Source organism: Sturnira hondurensis, unplaced genomic scaffold (genome assembly GCF_014824575.4).
Source record: "Sturnira hondurensis isolate 20B ecotype Veracruz unplaced genomic scaffold, ASM1482457v3 Scaffold0015596, whole genome shotgun sequence".
NCBI lineage: Eukaryota > Metazoa > Chordata > Mammalia > Chiroptera > Phyllostomidae > Sturnira > Sturnira hondurensis.
Genome location: NW_028088227.1, coordinates 9927910 through 9948325, shown reverse-complemented (window position 1 = coordinate 9948325; position 20416 = coordinate 9927910). Strand labels below are relative to the sequence as shown.

The 20416-nt window shown below is 42.9% G+C and overlaps 1 protein-coding gene and 1 pseudogene across 1 annotated transcript in view; both read left to right on the top strand.

Moving 5' to 3' along the window:
• The window catches only part of PDSS2 (decaprenyl diphosphate synthase subunit 2), a 237750-nt gene that overhangs the window by 210721 nt on the left and 6613 nt on the right, over positions 1-20416 (top strand). Inside the window, exon 7 of the mRNA XM_037064977.1 lies at positions 7813-7845. Within this exon, the coding sequence (XP_036920872.1) occupies positions 7813-7845 (33 nt within the window). The remainder of the gene's footprint in view (positions 1-7812; positions 7846-20416) is intronic.
• LOC119000325 (60S ribosomal protein L15-like) lies at positions 1354-2541 on the top strand (annotated as a pseudogene).

The window sequence follows — 20416 nt, the reverse complement described above, 5'->3', positions numbered from 1 at the left end:
GATTTGCCTCCACCTGGCAGTGCTTGAGTTGCATGAGGTAGGGCCTCAGTGAGTCACCAGGTATGGGCAAGTGTTCGTCACCAGATTGATAGTGGTTCAAACTTGGTGCCAGTGCTGGGTCTGAGGCCACTCAACAAATGTCCCAGGGTGTACCCAGTCTAGCTGCCCCCTGCTCAGGGTTCGTACACCTCCGTGGTGGGGTGAGGTCTCAGTAAGTCATCAGGGTAGGGCCAGCAGTGTTCATCAGGCCCAAACAGACTAAGATTTGGTCATGTGAAGGGAAAGGATCTGCACTGGCGAGACCTGTGGGGGAAAATGGCCCCTGTCAATGGCAATTTAGTCTGTTGCAGTTTCCGCCAGGAGCCTGATCTCAGCAAGACAGGCCACTGGGAGTCGGAGGGATGGGTCTAGTGGATCTCCTGTGAAGGGGAGGTGCTAGTCATGCTTAGGGGAATGTGGGGAAATGGCCCCCTCACCAAAGGCATACAACTCAGTCACTGATACCCCCTGAGTCTGTCCAGACCTTTACACCCCGGCCTGAGCGGCTGCCCCCTCAGCAGGACACAAGTTCCACTGTCCAGGGCGACAGGGAGTCCAGAATGTGGGGTTATTTCTTTCTCCAAGCCTGATGCCAAATGGAGGGAAGTGTTCCACCCAAGAAAGATGGCGTCTGTGGTGTGGGAGACAGACTCAGCACAGGGGTCCCTTCAGCTCTCTCCCCAGAGCCACAAACCCCAGGCTGTCCTCACTCGACTCGATTCCCCTCTGCCCTCCTTCTGCTGGAGCCCAGGGTCAGTGGCTATGAACAAGTTTGTGTGCCTTGGCTTTTTAAGGGGTGACCTATGTCTCTGGCAGACTCCTATCTCTCCCTGGCAGACAAAATCCTCTCTGATTTCCACAGCCAGATATTAGGTGGGCACCTCTTCCTGGCTCTGTTTTCTGGGCTGGAGAGCCCAGCTTGGGCTTGAGACCCCGCACTTCTCAGGGAGAACCTTTGCAGCTGAGCTATCCCTCCAGAATTTCAGCTACTACCAGTGGGAGCAGGGCTACCCCCTTTTACTATGTGGCTTCTTCTGTAAATCCTTGCTTATAAGACTTCTCTTCAGGTAGCCTTCAGTTTGTTATTCAGGTTGATTGCTCCATATTTTAGTTTTACCTCCAGTTTGGTCCTGGGAGGAGGTGCACGTAGTTTCCACCTACTCTGCCACTGTCTTGGATCCACACACCCCCCCCCATTTCAAGTTTGTAAGATAAAACAAGGTTCAAACCATACATTCTCTGTGAAATGCTGAAGACTAGGAAAAATTACTCTCTTTTCTTATGACCTGGATTGACCAAAAGCACACCTACAGGATGGGGAAAGATGAGTACATCCCTTTTAAGGACCTGAGTAATGAAGCCCTGAGGGAATTGCTTTGTGTGGCTGAAATTTACAGTGGCTTCTGGAAATGAACAGTGGCAGGAAGAGGTTCAGGACGGCTGGCTGTTGAAATACAGTCTGCATTTATTTTATATCAGCCTATTTTGGGCCCCAGTGAGAAAGTTATTTTAATAAAATCTTGCTCTGCTAGAAATACACATGATAAATGGCAGGTGTCAGAAAAGGGGGAAGTTACAGCACTCCATTTTCCTTGAGACTTAAGGTGTTTAGAAAGTTCTCTTTTAATCTTTGAAGTAAACACTGATGCATGCAGAAGCACAAGTGAAAAAGGACATTAGACATAGGCTAGACCAGTGGTTCAAATTAATCAGAATCTCAGTGCCAGAGTACAGCTTTCATCAGGCTGCCCAAGTGCTTGTGGTTCAGCCAGCCCAGTGTTTGTGAGAGCCCAGCATCTGGGAACATCTGGTCTGCTCTGGTCCAGTAATCTTATCTTACAGATAAGAAAATAGAAGCCCACATAAAATTTTTAAAGTTATTCAAGGTATTGGAGGAACCCGAAAGGGAGTGTGGGAGAAAGGCTCTCCTTTCTGTGTGGCTGCAGCCACTAGGGCAGCCGCAGTGGGTACGTACAAGTGCATCCAGGAGGATGGAGGAAGAAGCAGTCCGATGTGATGCGCTTCCTTCTCAGGGGGCGCAGGCTGGGATGCCAAGCCAAGCAGGGTTATATCGTTTATCGGATTCCTGTACACCATGGTGGCCACAGACACCCCAAGGGCGTGGACCATGGCAAGCCTGTCCATCGTGATGTTAACCAGCTGAAATTTGACCAAAGCCTTCAGTCTGTTGCTGAGGAGTGAGCTGGGCACCACTGTGGGGCTCTGAGCGTCCTGAATTCTTACTGAAGATTTAGGTGAAGATTCCACATTCAGATTCTCTGAGGTTATCCTCATTGATCCATTCCATAAGGCTATCAGAAGGAATCCTGACACCCAGTGGGTCACCAAACTGTCCACAAGCACAGGGAGATGTGAGGGCTGACATCTGCAGGTTGCAACAGCCGTGACCTTTAAAAGGGCCACAAGTTCCACCACACTGTTGGTGGTTCTCGCTCTGCTGCTTGGAGAAGGCACAGTGCTCTCCAGCTCCGTTACCACTAACATAAGTAATGTTTGTAAAATTCTTATCTAATGAACAATTTAGGACAGTCTAAATAAATAAATAAGTAAATAAAGGTATTAACCTATTATGGACTAGAAACCATGTTTTCTATCTCCAAGCTTATCTATCCATCCCTGTGACCTGGAGGTCACAGTTAAGACCTTAGGCCACTTGTGTTCCTATGTAAACAAGACGTGCTGAGCATCAGGGTCTTTGAGGTGCATCTTGAAATGTTCTCAGGTCTCGTGAGACCATTCTGGGCTCTCTTCATTTTAACATAGTCCTTCCAGGTTGAGGCACCTGATTATACTATACCACTGCCTCTATGAGAAGGTTACTAGATCATTCTTCTGTGTTCTACCCTTTTGTTCTTTGATTTTCATGGATTCTTTGACTTTATTTTCTATAGATTCCCTTCCTTAGTCTACTTGTACATAGAAGCTGGGTAATGAAGTGAAAGCACGGCATTGTTCAATGTAGGTAAAAATTATCTGTAAGGCACCATCTAATGGCTCCACAGTGGCTGCACACTGGCTCTGAACCTAAACACTCAGCTATCCTAGAACGAGGAGTGAATAAAGTGAATTTTGCTTTGTAAGTTTCCTGAATAGACAGTACTTGATAACCAAGACATACAAAGAAAAAGCATCCATCCATCTACTGATTCATTCACCAAATGTTATTGACCATCTATTATATATATTAGCACTGATCTAGAAATAAAATATAGTTGTGAACAGGAGGGGTTTTCCCTTCTCTCGTGGAGCCTTTGTTCTCAAGAGAGATTGTACGTGAAGCTTATCTAAAACGAGACTGCAACCCTCCAGAGCACAGGTGGCAAGCACAAGGCCTGCTGGCCTAATCCTGCCCTCCACCCCGTTTTATCCCGCCTGGCACCTTGTTTCTACCCAGTTACAGCACCAAGCATTTGCTTAACTGTTAAGGACTAGTTACATTTATGCAGTTTTAAAATAGTATTCAGCCCTTTGAAGGCAACTGTGAGGCTGATGTGGCCCCCAGTGAAAATCAGTTTGACACTCCTGCTCTAGAGTATGAGCTCCAGGAGGACAGAATTTTTATCTGTCCTGTTCGTGGCTGTGTCTCTAGTGCCTAAGCCGAATAACTGCACAATGAGTAATTATTTAGTAAATGGGCATCCGCCAGGTGAAACGGAAACTATGGCCCCTCCCAAATTAACTGTTTTACAGAAAGAAATGGAAGAAGTAATGTTTAATGAGAAATACTCTGATGTAGGGGAGTAAATCATCATTTGTATCTGTTTCTAAATTGCTATATGTTTATTCTAAAAATGTTTTGTGAAAAAAATTTTATATGAGAATATGTACTTAAGATATGTATATGACACATGTAGACATTAACCCACATAGCAGCTGGAAATATACAACATCTGCCCAGAAAAAGTCTAGCCATTGTTAATATAACAAGAACAGTTGGTGTGAGGGGGGAGAGGGGAGGGAATTTCAGGGGAAATAGGGGAGGGATGTAGAGGAACATATATAAAGGATACATGGACAACAACTGAGAAGGGTGGAAATGGGAGGGAGGGGGGAGCACGGGGATGGGATGGGATGGGAGTAATAGAAAACTGTACTTGAAAAATAGTTAAATTTAAAAAATGGAAAAAAAAAAAGAACAGTTGGTGTGACATCAATGTAACCTTGAAGCCAAGAAAAGTGGACTAGAATGTGCGTGAGAGAACAATGACAACTTCACTGTACTAGTTATTGGGGGCTATAGACACTGTTGAATGAGAATGTGTACCACGTGGCTGTCACATTTAAAATGACTGAGCACATAGAGCAACAATGAATTTGCATCAAATTTTATGTTAAGCTTGGACATTCCTCCATGGAAACTACAGCGGTGATTCAGAAGGCCATAGCTATGGGCAACTGGTGATTGGCAGTTTCATTCATCACAACTATGTACCTGCTCATGCATCACATTTCGTGCAGTTTTTCGGAGAAACATCAAATCATCTAGGTGACTCAGCCCCGCTGCAGCCCAGATCTGGTGTCCTGCAACTGCTGACTTTTCCCAAAACTAAAATTACCTTTGAAAGAGAAGAGATTTCAGCCCATCAGTTAGATTCAGGAAAATACAACAGGGCAACCGATGGCATTTGGGAGAACTCTGAGGTTCCAAGGCGCCTACTTTGAAGGGGACTGAGACATCATTGTCCTATGCACAATGGTTTTTGTATCTTGTATCTTCTTCAATAAATGTCTCTATTTTTCATAGTACATGACTGGATACTTTCTGGACAAGCTTTATATATATAGTGTATGTATGTATGTATGTATGTATGTATAAAATGCAGTAAACCTATTGTGCAAAGACTTAAATATTTATATTTGTTTTATAAAATAAATGGTACTTTTATGTACATGCCAAAGCAACCAAGGATGAAATGGTTTCACAGGTTAGAATTTTTTGTGTGATAACATGAAAGGATATTCAGGTGAGCTGCCTATATGTAGTTATAGTTGGTTCAGGTTCTAATGGCTGTGATAATTCTGCTATCATTTTATGTAGCCTTCTAATTTCTCAGCCTTCAAAATATTTAAGGGCTGATACTGAACACATATGGATTAATGCATGGTGTTTCTCTGTCATCCTTCCTGGCAAAGTGTGTCTCTACTGGGTGAAAGGGTGGTAGCCAAGCTAGGAATACAAAATACAATAAGAGAGTTTGAAAAGAACTTGTGATGGCTCTGGCTGGTGTAGCTCAGTGGATTGAGTGTGGACCTGCGAACCAAAGTGTCACTGGTTTGATTCCCAGTCAGGGCACATGCCTGGGTTGTGGGCCATGTCCCCAGTAGGCAATGCACTAGAGGCAACCACACATTGATGTTTCATTCCCCCTCTTTCTCCCTCCCTTCCCCTCTCTAAAAATAAATAAGTAAAATCTTTTTTAAAAAAAGAGAAAGAGAAGGTGAAAAACTTGTGACCAGAGGATCAGCTTCAATGTCAGATATCTCTTAACCTGAAATGAATTCAAGACACGGCTAGAAGTTTCAGAACTTAAAGGCTAAGCATATTGTGAAATACCACTGCTGAAGTTTTGGTCACAAGCCATGGATTATTTGGATCACAAGTCACAGGATCAAGGCCAGTTCACATTTGCGCACTATCTAAGTGAGTAGCTAGTGAATGCTTAAGCACATACATAAATGTGCTTACGACTCCCTGCCACTCCTGCAAAAGTGACAGTGGGGGAGAGGGATTGTCAGTATAGACGGAACTCATCATTTTGGGAAAAGATGTTCATAGACAGACAAGCAAGTAAATAGAAAATAGCTGAGAGATAAGAATAATCTTGTTTTTAAAAGTTCTGCAAGAACTGACTCATATTCTTATTGGTATAATATATCTCAGGACTAAGTTCAAACTCTTCTGAGTTTACTAAGAATCCAAGGTCCCCCCCCAAAAATCTTCAAAGAACAGATTGAAAACCCCAAACTCTTTTATATTATATTATGTATCCATATTATATTATGGATACATAATCTAATACCTTGGTTGTAGAGGCTGTTAGTTTCATTGAAAATGTCCAAGTCACAATTTTAAAGTGGTTTGTGGTGTCATTATTTAATACACAAGCAGTGTCTTATTATAACACTTACGAAAATAAAAAACAAAATCCAGGCATATTCGGGTAAATTTTTAAAAGATTGTAAGGAAGCCATAAGAGTCAGGACCAAGGTTGTAAACGTCTCCTTTTCTCTCATGAAAGTGATCTGCCCATGTTTATTACCTGTATGAGGTCATTTTGGACTCCGGAACGAATTGTCTCAAGACCTAACCTGCACGTAAGTTGAAGGGCGCTTGTTCTGTGCAGAGCTGGCAGGAGGAGTTTTAGTCCCGTCTACAGAAGAATGAGCTCACCTACCAGCAAAGATGAACACAGCAGTTGTCTCTGTCATAGTAAAAGTAGATGCGTGACACTTTTGAGTATATGCGTTGATATTAAATTGTTTTTTAATAACTAAAAATATTTTTAAAATAAAATGTGACCTCATACAGGGAGTCTCCTTCGCCTTCACCTTTTCTTTCTATCCTCGTTCCTGGTGCATGTGGGGAGCAGACGGAGCGGTCTTTTGGACATAGTACAACATAATAAAAATGATCCCAAGGGAAGTGAAAAATTGGCCCCACGCATTACCAATTGTGCGGGAGGAAGTACATCATTACAGCAGTGCCCTCTGACGGTCACGCCTTGACCTGGCATCAAACCTGTAGGGTTGCCAAGAGTGGGGTAGCCCAGCGTTTTGTGCTTCCTCAATCGGTGCGACGTGAAGATCATCACATTCCATATAAAGTGTCCTTGCAGAAAATGCTTACCCTGCACCTCGGCAAGCTTCTTCAGACTCAGCTTTCAGTTTGCAAGCAAAGTGGGGACGAGTAAAATGACACAGTGAAGAAGCAATGTGACAAATCCCCAAAGAGAAACATTTTATAGGACAGCTGCCCTGGTCTCTTGAAAAAGTCAGTGATTTTTATGAAAAAAGCTAATGGTTCCTATTTTTATTTCATGTCTAGTCTATATTTAACTGAGACATAAAAACCAAATGCTGTATGTGAACCTTGATTAATTCTGGTTTGGGGGGGAAGTGGACTACAACATATATTCTAGGGACAGTGGAGAAATTTGCATATGGATTTTATGTTAGGTGATATGGCATTATTGTTCAGTTTTTTAATTTGATAGTGGTCATGTGGTTGTGTATGAGAGGTTCTGTTCCAACAACTTTCAAGCTTTTTCATTTCATGGCACACATAAACTTCTAAAATTCTGTGGCACACCAAAAAATACATACTTTGCTGATCTGACAAAAAAATTAGCTATAGTTTTGATTTATTCACACCACACAGCTATTGTTGTGTTGGCTGTTGTCATTTTTATAGTTTGACAGTCAGAGGGAAAAGTGGTCAGTGCCCCTGAATAAACAGTCAGGTACTGCACATGTTAGAAATTCTCGTGGCGCAGAAGCGCGGAGGGGTGAAGCCGTGTGTCTGCTGCTCTGTGCTTTTGTGCTGTTCTTTCAGCTTTTCGGTGTGTTAGAATGTTTTATATGCATCCTACATGCTGGAGTAAATATGTATGTACTGTTTTCTCTGTAGTTCATTATAGAAATACATAGAGGTATATAAGAAGGAGGGAGTTGACTTTTATTTTTTAAGAAGAAAAGTTATGGTAGCACCAAATAATTTTTAAAGAACTAATGAATTAACTTTTTCTATTTTAGGCTCGAGAGAAAGGAAGGTTAAACTATGCTAAGGTAGGTACATTTTATTTCTACTGTGCAGTTTTCTACATTTCAGTTTGGTGTTTGGTTTTGTTTATAGTTGAAAATTAAAAAGAATAAGCTGAGGGACATTTCCCATTAAGAAAATAGGTATTCGCAGGTAAAATAAGATTCATTCAACGGTAAGTTCATTCACTGAGTGCCTGCTTCATTTCAGACACTGTGCTCAGTGTTGGGAATACAACAGTGAACCGATCCAATCTTTCATTTCAGGGCATTTACAGTCTTGTGGGAACACAGATAACTAAGAAAACTAAATGGATACATAATATAATGCCAGGTGGGACAAGTGCTAGATCACAAAGCAGTGCTGGAAAGAGCCTTTGGCCAGTGGGTGGACGAGAGCTTCTAGTGCCAGGAGATCATACGTGGGCAGCACCACGCAGGGCAGACTCTGCCTCCTAAGGGCAGTGATTCTCACATGACCCGTGGAGTGTTTGGAAACACACACGCCTAGGTCAGCAGTACATCACCGTCGTTCACCAAGGTGAAAATGCCCAGGTGGGAAGAGCAGGGTAGGGGTAGGATGGAAGGGTTTGAAAAAAGGTGCCACCAGTAACTTGACACACAGCCTTGGTTAAAAGCGGCCCAAGGAGTTCAGATTTCAGTTTACCAGTGAAGCCTGGGAACACCCGTGGGTCACATTCTGTTTTCTCCTCAGACACAAATGGAACATTTTAGCAGGTGTGGGGGATGCATATAGCTGCTTGGCTAAAGGAACGTGTTAACCATCTGGTTTATGCAACAGCAGGAATATCCAGGGTGTGAGCACACCTGCACTCCAAGGACAGGGAGGGAGAAACATGACCCGTAAGAGCTCTGCCGGCAGGGGGACAGGCGAAACCCACAGTGCTCTCGCAGGGCTGACCCGGAGCCCTGTGCATTCCTGGCAGCTCCCTGCCGTTACTGTAACTCCTTTCCCTGTGTGAAATGCGGTCCCTTCTTTTCTCTGCTTCACAAACTTCTGCCTCCTTCAAGAAAAGTTAGGTAATCAGAGCACCTCTAAACTGAGGACTTCCATACATGTCACTTTGTCTTAAATGTCTGCCTGAGTTTTATCATATACCCACACATGGCTTGCGGACGTATCCTCTTGGGTCTCCCATGGGCAAAGGAGCTCATTGCATCATGAATGGAACTCGGCATCTTCACTAACACTTCTGGTCTTTTTTGGTTTTTAATGGATTTATTTCTCAGAGCAGCTTTAGGTTCAGAGCAAAGTTGAGTGAAAAGTACAGAGAGTTCCCCCTCGACTCCACATATGCGCAGCTTCCCCCACGTCAGTGTTCTGCACTGGCGTGGTGCATCCGTTATGATCCATGAACACACTGACACATCAGTGTCACCCAAAGTCCACAGTGTACCTTAGGGTCCACTTTTAGTGTTCTGTCTCTGGTCCTTGTAACTTGTTCTCTCTCCTGTCACACCAGTCAGCCATGGGAGAAACTTAGAAGTCACCCTTGAGTGCCCCTGCTCCCTCACCCCTATGTTCCATGACCAAGGCGTGCCAGTTTTAGATCCTAAATTTTCTTGAATCCAGCCCCTTCTCTTAATCTTTCTTCCATTGCTCAGTGTAGGTCTTTTCATCTGAACCTCTGGAAAACCGACTGACTGGTCTCCCTGCCTCCCCTTTGTCCCCATAAATCCATTCCTACTCGGAATCTCTAAACCACAAATCTGACAGGTTCACAATCCAGCTTCACACCCTTCGTTAGCTCCATGTTGTCTATGAAGCAATTTCAAAGCTTGGCACATAAATCGCTCTGTGATCTCACCCCCTAGAGGGACTCTCCATCTTCTTCCCCTTCTACCCTGTGCTCCTGAGGCACCAAATTACATAAAACCTACTGTTTCTGTCTTCGTGCCTTGACTCATCCTGACCCCTGTGCTTGGAGTGTTCTTCCCCTTTATCTGGCTTTTCCTGCTCCTCCTGTAAAGCTTAATTTAGCATCTTGTCCTATAGGAAGTCCTCCCTGGTTCCCCAGGCAGGATTGGGTGCTTTCCTCCAGTCTTGAATACTTTGTGGGTCTCTCAGCCGCTGCACTTACTCTCTGTTCTAATGATCCATGTATGAGACGGGTCAAAGACTGTGAGCTCTTTGAGGGCAGGGCAGTGTCTTGTCTTTGTACCTTTGGTACCTAACACAGTGCATGGCACTTGGTAAATGGTGAGTGAGTGAGTGAGTGAGTGAGTGAGTGAGGCCATGACTAAGAAACTAGAAGACACATGACATTATTTCTAGGAGAAAACCTGGTACGAGGCTTCTGATCTCAATCAGAGAGGAAAGGAAATCTTTTAACACATGTTGCAGGCATCAACCAGATTGAGAAGGTTGCTGGGGAAGGTTACAATAAACTAGTTTGGAGATAAAGGCTGGGATTTTACTGTCATGTAAATGAAAGCTTATTTATGAACAAGAAGTGAAGCAAAGCCATCACAATTTGTCAATCGACTGTTGATTGTCAATGCTTATTTATGACTCAGAGAACTCGGTTAGGGTTTCTTATTGCAGAAGTACGTGACAATTGGGAGAGTTTGAAGAAAAGAAAGAAAATAGGGTGCCCAGATCAAACACCCCCAGACCAAGCTCTGCCACAAACTCACTGCAAAATCTAGTATCAATCACTTAACCTCTTTGGTCTTCTCTCAGTTTTAGTGTAAAATGAGCAATTTAGAATAGTCCTGCTTTACTCCACAGGCCCATTCCAAACTTGAGAGGAGGCATTCTCTTGAGGTATGGGGACATTCTTATCTCGTATATACTATGAGGCCCCGCTTCCTTCCTTTACCCACTTCGCCCACCCAAGTGCTGCATGTTTGACACCTAACACGGCGAGACGCTGTGCTGGCGCTGGCCCCACCACGAACAAGCCTAACCCGGGCCTTGCCGTCACTCACTTGCTTGACACAGACCTTCTTGTCTCAAGTAGCCACTCCCCACTTGCTTTATTTTTCTTCTTAACATTTATCTTTTTGTTTAGTTGCTTGTTTCTTTCTTTCTTCTTCTACTGGATGGTGAGAGCCATGAAAGCCAGGCACTGGGTGGGTTTTTGTTCATTGTCGTAGCACCTGTACCCAGCACAGGCTTTCACACAGGAGTGCTTGATAGATGCACGTGGACCAAAATTGCGTCTGCGCTGTGCAGGAGAGGTGCAGGAGACAGAGGCAGGTCTGGGGTCAAGAATCGCATGCTCAGATCAGCCTTAGTAAGAGCGTATTGACTGTACAACACAGCCCACTCCCGGGTGCAGTCGCCCTAAGTTTGCCTTCCCCAGTGCCCGGTGGTGTTCTTTCTCCTGCCGGGGAAACGGAAACCCACCACCCTGGAACATGTGGTAATGGCCTGATAGTTAAGGGCTTAACTTCGCCTAGGTAATCCATCCAAGCCTGTCATCCTTACCCAGACCTAAACCCAAGTAACGTGGGGAAGAAAGATTATATCCGTCTCTACCAAGTGCGGAGGTGATGTCAGCAGGATGCAACTTGCAGCATTCTCTTATGCACCATGCCATTGGCCCCTAGTAACATACACCAGGGCCTGCCGTCTGCCCATCTCTAGTTTTGTGTGGTCATGGCGTTCATGCTGACCAATGCCAGCGTCATGCTTGGTGGCTTAGGGCTTCCCCAGTGGGTTTATCTGTAAAACTACATTTGAAATTCAGTGGCCATTTCTGGAGACAGTCATGAAATTTATTTGTTGCTGGAAATTTATTTATTGCCAAGTTGTATTTACTCAAAAGCCAAATTTTATCTGAAAAGTGAGATTTCAAGAACGATAGAAAATTATTTTGGCCATGTGCTCTGTAGCTGTCGATGCCATCTCTCCAATTTTCAGTCTCAGAATGGCTAGGCAGCAGGGGAGAGGGCAGAAGAGGAGTCATTGCACACTCAGTCTCAGCTGGGGCTGAAGGGTGTCTGTCACATTGAGCAGAACAGCGGTCTATACTCAGACACTCAGATAAGAAACTGAATTACTTTTTAATTGAGTTCTGTTGCAGTAGAGCCTGGACATGAATGCTTTACACAGCAACAGTTCCTTTCATCTTATGATATCAAAGCACCAACAACTCTTAATTCATTAAGTCTCACCTGCCTCTGTACGGTGGTTGTCAAAAGCACAGGCGTACTTGACCCACTACTGAAACTCGTCTACCTGGGGGCTGGGCAGGAAGGAAGCTGTTTAACTGTAAGGCAGTTCTACCCGGTAGGTTCTAAAATGGAAAAACAGGGAACATCTTACATATCTAGTTAAAACTGCAGCAGGAGCCTTACTAGACAGAATGTAATTACCAGAAGTGAACTGTGACCAGGAAGGCGATGCTAACAGTTTTGCTCACGTGCACAGTGCTGCAGGGGGTCTTAATTACAGTGACTGGTCCGCAGTCCTGGGCTGTGTGTCTCTCAGACTATTCCGCATTCCCTAGGCTTCTGGCCCCAAGGTTGAACACACCTGACTGAGTTCAGTGCTAGAGAGAAGAGTGCTGCCAGTTGAACTGTAGGACTCTGTGGCCGTGTGCTGGGACTGGTGGAGAAGCTTCTCGGACCACAGTCTCACCCGGTTTGCTATGGTAACTAATATATATGTCTGAAAGGAAGCGAATTTGTTGACTGCGCTCGCTTAGAAAAACATCGACAAGCGTCTGTGTATTTGCCCCAGCTGGAGCGGAGCGTATGCCTGTAGTTGAGCCTGCTGCTATGTGAAATAAGCATGCTGCTTAGAGACTGAGGCAGATGGTATTTTTACCACTTCAGGCAAAACATGGCACCTATGGTTCGGCTTTCTACAATCTTAATTTTTTAACACATTCAAAATGCCTTGCATAAATAGCTCCATCAGAGGCTCAGGCAGTTTTTCCCAATTTCTTTTTAATAATTGCTTCAGATATACAGATACATATAAGTATCACATGGTCACAACCAAACCCTGTCAGCACTGTGGGTCGCCTCCTGCTACTCTTTCACAGGTGCCCAGGACTGAGCCTCCAATGGCCTTGGACACTTCCGCTAATTTTGACACAAAGGCTCTAAGTTTACAGACGCTTTTTTTTATATTCATCTCCGCCTTGACTGTGAAGTTCATTAGGCCTCCAGTTCTCAGTCAAATGTAAGAGAGATTTTTTTTTCTAAGGAACAGGTTTTTGACTTGCCTTCTTTCCTGGGATCTGTTTGGGGCCCCAGAGCATCGCATTTTTCTGGCTCGGTCCTCCTGAGAGGCTGCTCCCGTCCTCCCTCCCCCCTCGCACATTTTGTTTTGTTATAAAATGCATTTGCATAGGGTACACATTAAAATTCCTTTCCAACCATCTAACAGTGCTGTCCACAGACATTTGCATTTGTGTGATCACTTATCATCACTTCCCGTTAGGAAGAAAAAAAGAGTCCTTCCTCTCCTGTCATGGTTTTCCTGTCCAAGGGTTGCCCTTTTAGCCGGTCCTTCTCTTTTATTATCCATAGATGGTGTCAAACATTTTGCTGCATAGTGGGTCCAAATTTTTTTATTGAACCTTGAATATAGACAATTTTTTATAAATATTATTGTCCTTTCTTTACTGACAAAGCCAGGCTTTTTTTTTTTTGGCAGACAATTCTTGCCTGCTCGTTCTATCCCAAACCCTAGCTAACTGGCTCTGCAAATTTCTCACATTGGCACGTTTAGAGACCAGATGTTGCTGTGTTTCCTCTTCCCGATACCCCTTTCTTAGGCAGATGCTGCTTCTCCTACCCTGGGACTTTACCTAAGCTCGGTCAGTAAAATATCCCATACAGCAGCACCGTGTGCACGATATTTCTCATTTCCTCTAACCTCTTCAAACTGTCTTAACACTTAGGATTTCTGTTTTAGTGATAATTATGGAGACTGCATAGAAACATTGACATTCCCTTCCCCCATCTTTCCCATACAGGACTTGTGGTCCAATTAGATGGGGTGTTTATAATACAGGGTGGGCAAAAGTAGGTTTACAGTTGTGAGTATGGGAAACAAAGCTTATTCTTGTGTTATTATTTATTAATTATTATATTATTTTCCTTACAAACAACTGTAAACATACTTTTGCCCCACCCTTAGGACTTAAAGAAGAATATTCATATTCAAATATCATTATGATTTGGATGCAACTATGTAAAATATTATATGCTTCATAAAGACTGAAAGACAAGTAAAAATGTAAATAAGGGCTTTAAGGTGACAACATTGAAGCCTGTTTAAAATAAGAAACACATTATATTTGTTAAAGATTCCTGTTTTCAGCCTGGCTGGAGTGGCTCGGTGGCTGGCGTGCCTGCCTGGGAACCTTGATTCCTAGTCAGGACTCATGCCCGGGCTGTGGGCGCTCCAGAGGCAGTTGCTCTCGCACATCGCTGTTTTATTTCTCTCCTTCCCTTCTCTGCTCCTTAAAAGACAAATCAAAAAGAAAAAAGATTTCTGTTTTCAAAGTGTACTCTGACTTGAAATTTTTGCAGATTATGACCTGAGCAACCGGAAAATAAAAAATGTGTTTTAGTGAAATAATCAGAATTTAATTCTGTTCTCCTAAAGAATTGCTTGCTTCTACAACAATAGGCAGAAATGCACAGTTGGGACATGTAAACTTTTTTACACCGTGAAGTTTTGTGCCAGGGCTCAAGGACTGGGGGAGGGACTGGGGGACAGCTGAGGGAGACCGAAACCTGGCACGCTGGGTACCGGCCCGCGCTGTCTGCTGGCCTCGGCACAGCGCAGTGATGCGCCTGGAAGGATCTGCCAGAGCTGCCATCCGAAAGTGTGAAATCCCCCACTTCTTGTTTCCTTAAAAATCAGGTAAGACCAGTCATTTTCCTTTTGGCAATCCTATTTCAGACTAGTGTTTTTCCTTACAGCAGTAATGAATGCAGTTTGCTTAATCTGTTCTTCAGAACAATTTACTGAAGTTGGTTTCTGCAACTACTGCTCTGGTTCCAGATCTCCTTCAATATATAATTATTAATGTTGGAAAAATAATCAGTGGTCAATTTTTGTCCATAATAAAGCTTAGAAGCTTTGGTAAATGTGAGTAAAGTAACACTCCAAGGTTAAAAAAAATTAATCACACTTGCCATCGTTAATGTCTTTAACCAGAGTGTGCCTTATTATAAGCCCTCAAATCATTCTGCAAAACAGTTGCCCTCTGGACATTTATTCATTCCCCGTGATCAAGCTAGTTTTTCTCCTCCTTGAGGCTGCTAGCATATTATTTTGCATCGGTCCTCGGTGACTATCATCTTGCTCTGATGATCTAGTCTTCTAATTTCCTAATGTTATTTCAAAATTAGATTCTTGTTCTCAGAGGTGTTAGCAATCCCACACACCTCAATGACATCGACAGATTTGATGATCTTAATCTCTATTCCCTTGTGCACCATGAATAAAATTATTAAATGGTATCAATAATAATCCTCTGTATGACATCATAAACTATGCCACCCTCTCAGCTGTTAGCCCAATACTGTGGATACTATTTTAATTCAATCCTCTACACAACTGTCTTTTTTATTTTCCTTTAGATCATATATTCCCTCTCTGTTGAATTTTGGTTTCCAGCTTTATATATAAAATGTGAAATTACTTAGTTCATAACAGTATTTAGTGGGGGAATCTCTCCTATTCTTAACCATTTTGAATTTCTGGCTCCTAAAAAAATTACATATTTACATAATAAATAACATCAGGAATCTGAGGCAGTCTTAGATATTCGATGACCAGTTCTTGGTTGTAAGCCTAGAATCCTGGTCTGGTTTTGCTCACCAAGGTATATGCTCTGGGGGCTCGACACAGTACCTGGCACATATTAGGTACCCAATAAATATTTTTTAATTACTAATGAATGAATGACCCCAAGGTATACCAAATATTTGTGCCTTTATTCTGTACTTTTAATTCATAAAGCATATTTGACTCCACCTTTGCTCCTGTTATTTCCCCCCAAGTATACTTTTAATCAAATTGTTTCATCCTCAGTGCCTTGCACTCCCTGGGTTGAAATAAAGATTCAATTGGAGTAATCTTTTGAATCTCAGTCTAGAAAGCTAACTAAAAATGCCCTCCAGGCTGGTTCTGCGGGTGAATGCTCTGCACTGTGGGAGAGCTGCATCCAATCATTGCTCCCAGTTTGTGGTATTGGGAGCCACCTGTGCACAGGCAGAGCCTATTGCCTTTGTGTAAAGGATGGAGCCTTCTCTCCCCATACAGGAGCCTGTTTAGTCCCTTGAAACAGTTCTAAGTAGAGCTGAAGGGGATATTGTGTTTTCTTATCATTAAAAAAAAAATACGGGTTTTCCAAAGTTATGCATTTTTTAAAGATTTTATTTTTGTTTATTTTTAGAGAGAGAGGAAGGGAGAAAAAAGGAAAAACATCAGTGTGTGAGAGAAACAATAATAGGTTGCCTCTCCCACACCCCCAACCTGAGACCTGCCCACAACCCAAGCACGTGTCCTAACTGGGAATCAAACCATCAACCTTTCGGTTTGCAGGGCAACACCCAGCCCAGTGAGCCACACCAGGCAGGGCCCAAAGTTGTGTCTTTTTGACAGAAAGGAAAGAGAGGCACGTCTGTGTAGAACCTGCCTGTGGTTTTAGTAAGTTAGAAGTCTTTTTTTTAAATAATTTTTTATTTAATTCTTGTTCAAGTACAGCTTTCTGTCTTATATTCCCAACCCTGCCTGCCCCCCCGCCCCATGCTCCCCGCCTCCCTCCCATTTCTGCCCCCCACCCTTAGTTATTGTCCATGTGTCCTTTATACTTGTTCATGTGAGTCCTAGAAGTCTTTATCATTACCTAGATTGGTATTTCCAAACATATACATTAATCCTACGGCCTGATTTTGTACAGCGTTAAAGATTTTGGTATTTCAGGGTGTTTGATCTATCAGAATTCTGTAATTTGTTTAGTTGGTACATCGGAAGCCATGTTTTCTTTTTTTTTTTTTTTTAAGATTTTATTTATTTATATATCTTTAGAGGGGAAGGAGAGAGGGAGAGAAACATCAATGTATGGTTGCCTTTTGTGCGTCCCCTGCTGGTAGTTAGCCTGCAAGGAACCGGCCTGCAACCCAGGCATGTGCCCTGGCTGGGAATCGAACTGCGATTGTCTGGTTCGCAGGCCCGTGCTCAATCCACTGAGCTACGCCAGCCAGGGCCGGAAGCCATGTTTTCTAAGCAGTGTCTGCAGGCACACTCAGCCTCCCCACCTATGAACAAATGGATTCTAGCCCTTTCCTCCAAGTCCATGACTTTCTGGCTTGATGAAAATCTTACCTATTAACCAGATCATAATAAAGCCAAAGACAAATCTCTGAAGACTGAGTCCTGCATAGCACAATGGTGCCGCCTGTGGAAGGTCTCCTTGTTGTAGATCTCAGGAAACTGTGCTGACCTTTATCTGCCATCCGGTCTGACGAGATTCATGGGCACCTGTTAGGAAAGGCTGTGGGCCATTGTACATGCTGTGATCTCTCTGTGATGCCTGCCCTCATGCCATCACACACATGTTTTTCAGTGTGTGCTCTGTTCAGGACACATACTTAAATCAGGTGTTTCTATCAAATTCTATCCTTGAAGTCCTTCATTTGATGGAGAAGAGATCAGATTACCTAAGGTGTTCACACAGTTACTATCATCAGCGTCCTAATTCTGCCCAGGTCAGCTGACTCCACAGTGTGTTACCACCATGCTGCTTCTCAAGGTGATTTAGATACACTTGCAGGCTCTGGCTCTCAGACATCCGGAAAACGTGCATTGCTCTATAATCTAACATAGTTCTGGTCTCAGAAATAGTGATTGTTTAGTAAAAGACTCTGAGGATTTATGTTTGCTGAACCAGTGCAATAATTATTATAATATTTTTTAAAAACTGGTGAGCATTCTTCAGTCTTCCAAGAAAGTTATATAGGTATAAACCATTTAAAACAAGTTCTACCAAATAAACTCCTGTCCTGGATAATAATTAATGAATTAAATAAAACAAGTTCTTATCATTCTTTTGAGGAAGGCAAGGACTGTATTTACAAAAATACCTTCCATAACAGCACTGTGGGGAGACCTCCTCTGTCTGGAAGCGGGGCTGACCCTGCAGACGTGCCTAGGTTACGGGCCACAGCGAGCACCGTCTTCACCCCACATGTTGGTTCTCAATGAAAATTGAGACATGAGAAGTATTCAAGAAATGTATAAATAAGACACAGACTAAAATGAAATAACAGAGACCCAAATTCACTCTTAACATAGTTCACGTATTCCTCAGTAACCCTCAGGACTATTTGATGCCTGCACGACGTGAGTGCTCCCATCCCAAATGGGATGAGTGCTCCCATCCAACAGTGTTCTCCTGGCTAACCTGGGAGCATGGACTCGCCATGAGGTTACAGAGCTCACTGCTCCGGGAAGAGCCACAGCCAATGGGCTCCTAGCTGCACTCTGCAACCTGTGACATGTTTTGCTTTTGAATTTATGTTGCAGAGTTTACAAAAAAGCTTCACAGCCCCAGCTTTGCTTTTTGAATTTCAATATGTAGAATTGGAATATGATACCAAAATTAAAAAGTAACTTTGAATCAGAATGTGGATAAAGCTGTGATTATTTATAAATTGTTACATTTTCCTTTGGAAAACATGAAGCACCGATTGCGTTTCAAGCCTCAAATTTAGTATAATTCATATTGTATTTTTGCATGCAAATTAATGTGATTGAGAAAAGAACTAAGAATTTTCTTATTTCCGTCTCAACTTTTTGCCAAAGTAAGATATTTAGTTAAGATCAGTAGAATTAGAACCTTTTCCTACAGATTCTTGCAAATAATTTGTTGCTTTCGGTAAAAAGAAATGTTTGTTATGTTGTTTGCAGTACCCTTCACATTTTATTGTATTAGAGAAGGGTTTTCATGGCAGCTTTTCCTTTGGACCATTTGCCGAGTTGACAAGACCTTTCCATTGAAGCGCCATCAGCCCGAATCTGGGAGCTAGATGCACTTTGGAGCCTGCACTGACTCACCTCGCACACCTCCTAAGAGTTTCACTCAGACTCTCAGCTTGGACATCCTGTCGCTAAGGACTTTGATTAATAGCGAGTTCACAACTTGTCAGAAATAATTATTCTGTTGTTAGACAACTGTAGTCATTTGAAAGATGTTTCTTGTTGGTAATTGAAATCTGCTTCCCAGAACTTCACCTCATCACTCTTTGTTCAATCCCCTGAAGCATATAGAACAGGGCTGCTCCTTCTTCCATTTAATTACTTTAGATTTTTGAAGATAGCTTTCATAATTTCCCTTAATTCATTCCTCCAGGCAAACATTTCCTTACACGACATGTTGCCAAATACTTCTTGACCCTAACTAACACTGGATCCAGTCTATCCTGAACGCCCCTCTCACTCGCGGCGGTGGTGCCCAGGACTGAATATACTTTTCTAAACATGAGTTGGCCATCAAAGAGTGTGACGCGACCACTCCTGCCTATGTTTGGGATTTGTGCATCTGTTGATGCTGCCTAAGTTTGTGTTTGCTTTTTAAAAATCTACCTTATAGCCCTGACTGCTACAGCTCAGAGAATTGAGTGCCAGCCTGTTAACTGAAGGGTTGCCAGTTCAATGCCCAGTCAGGGCACATGCCTGGGTTGCAGGCCAGGTCCCCAGTAGGGGGGTGTGCAAGAGGCCACCACACATTAATGTTTCTCTCCTTCTCTTTCTCCTTCCCTTCCCCCTCTTTCTAAAAATGAATGAAATGTTTAAAAAATGAAATAAACCTACATTTTAGCCTTGACTTATGTAAGGAATGGGGTGATCCAAGATTCTCAGCATTTTTTAAGAGTCACTGTCATACTGCGGCTTACACTTTTACAATTAATTTTTGAAACCTAAATGCGCAACTCTATGGATGTCCCTGTTACATTTTATTGGGCTAGTATCAGTCTTTTGTTCAACATATCAAAACCATTAAAATTTTGATGCTTCCATGTATTAGCTCTTGACTGTATGACATCTGAAAATTAAAATCTAGTAGGCATTTCTTCCTTATCTTCAAGCAATGCATAGAACTGTGATAAGGGAAAGAAACCAAGTATTGGGTCCTGTAGCACAACTGGAGATTGCTTTTCTGCTCTATATAAACCAACTATAAACCATTTTACCCTTGTTTTACCTATTCAAACTTATAATACCAAACTCTAATCCAAACCCCATTTCTCTGTCTAACCACCAAGGACTGTTTCCCAAATCTGAATATACTCTATCTTTACTGTTTCTTAAGGTAACAGTGAAGTGGTCATACCAAAAAAAGAAAATAGAGGGTTTTTTAATATTTTATTTTTATTTATTTTTAGAGAGAGAAGAAGGGAAGGAGAAAGAGAGGGAGAGATACATCATTCCATTGCCTCTCACATATGCCCCAACCAGGGATCTGGCCCATAACGCAGGCATGTGCCCTCACTGGGAATTGAACCGGCAGCCTTTCATTTTGTGGGATGATGCTCAACCAACTGAGCCATGTCAGTCAGAGCAAGAGTGTTTTGTCATGGCTTTCTGGTTCATTGTGAC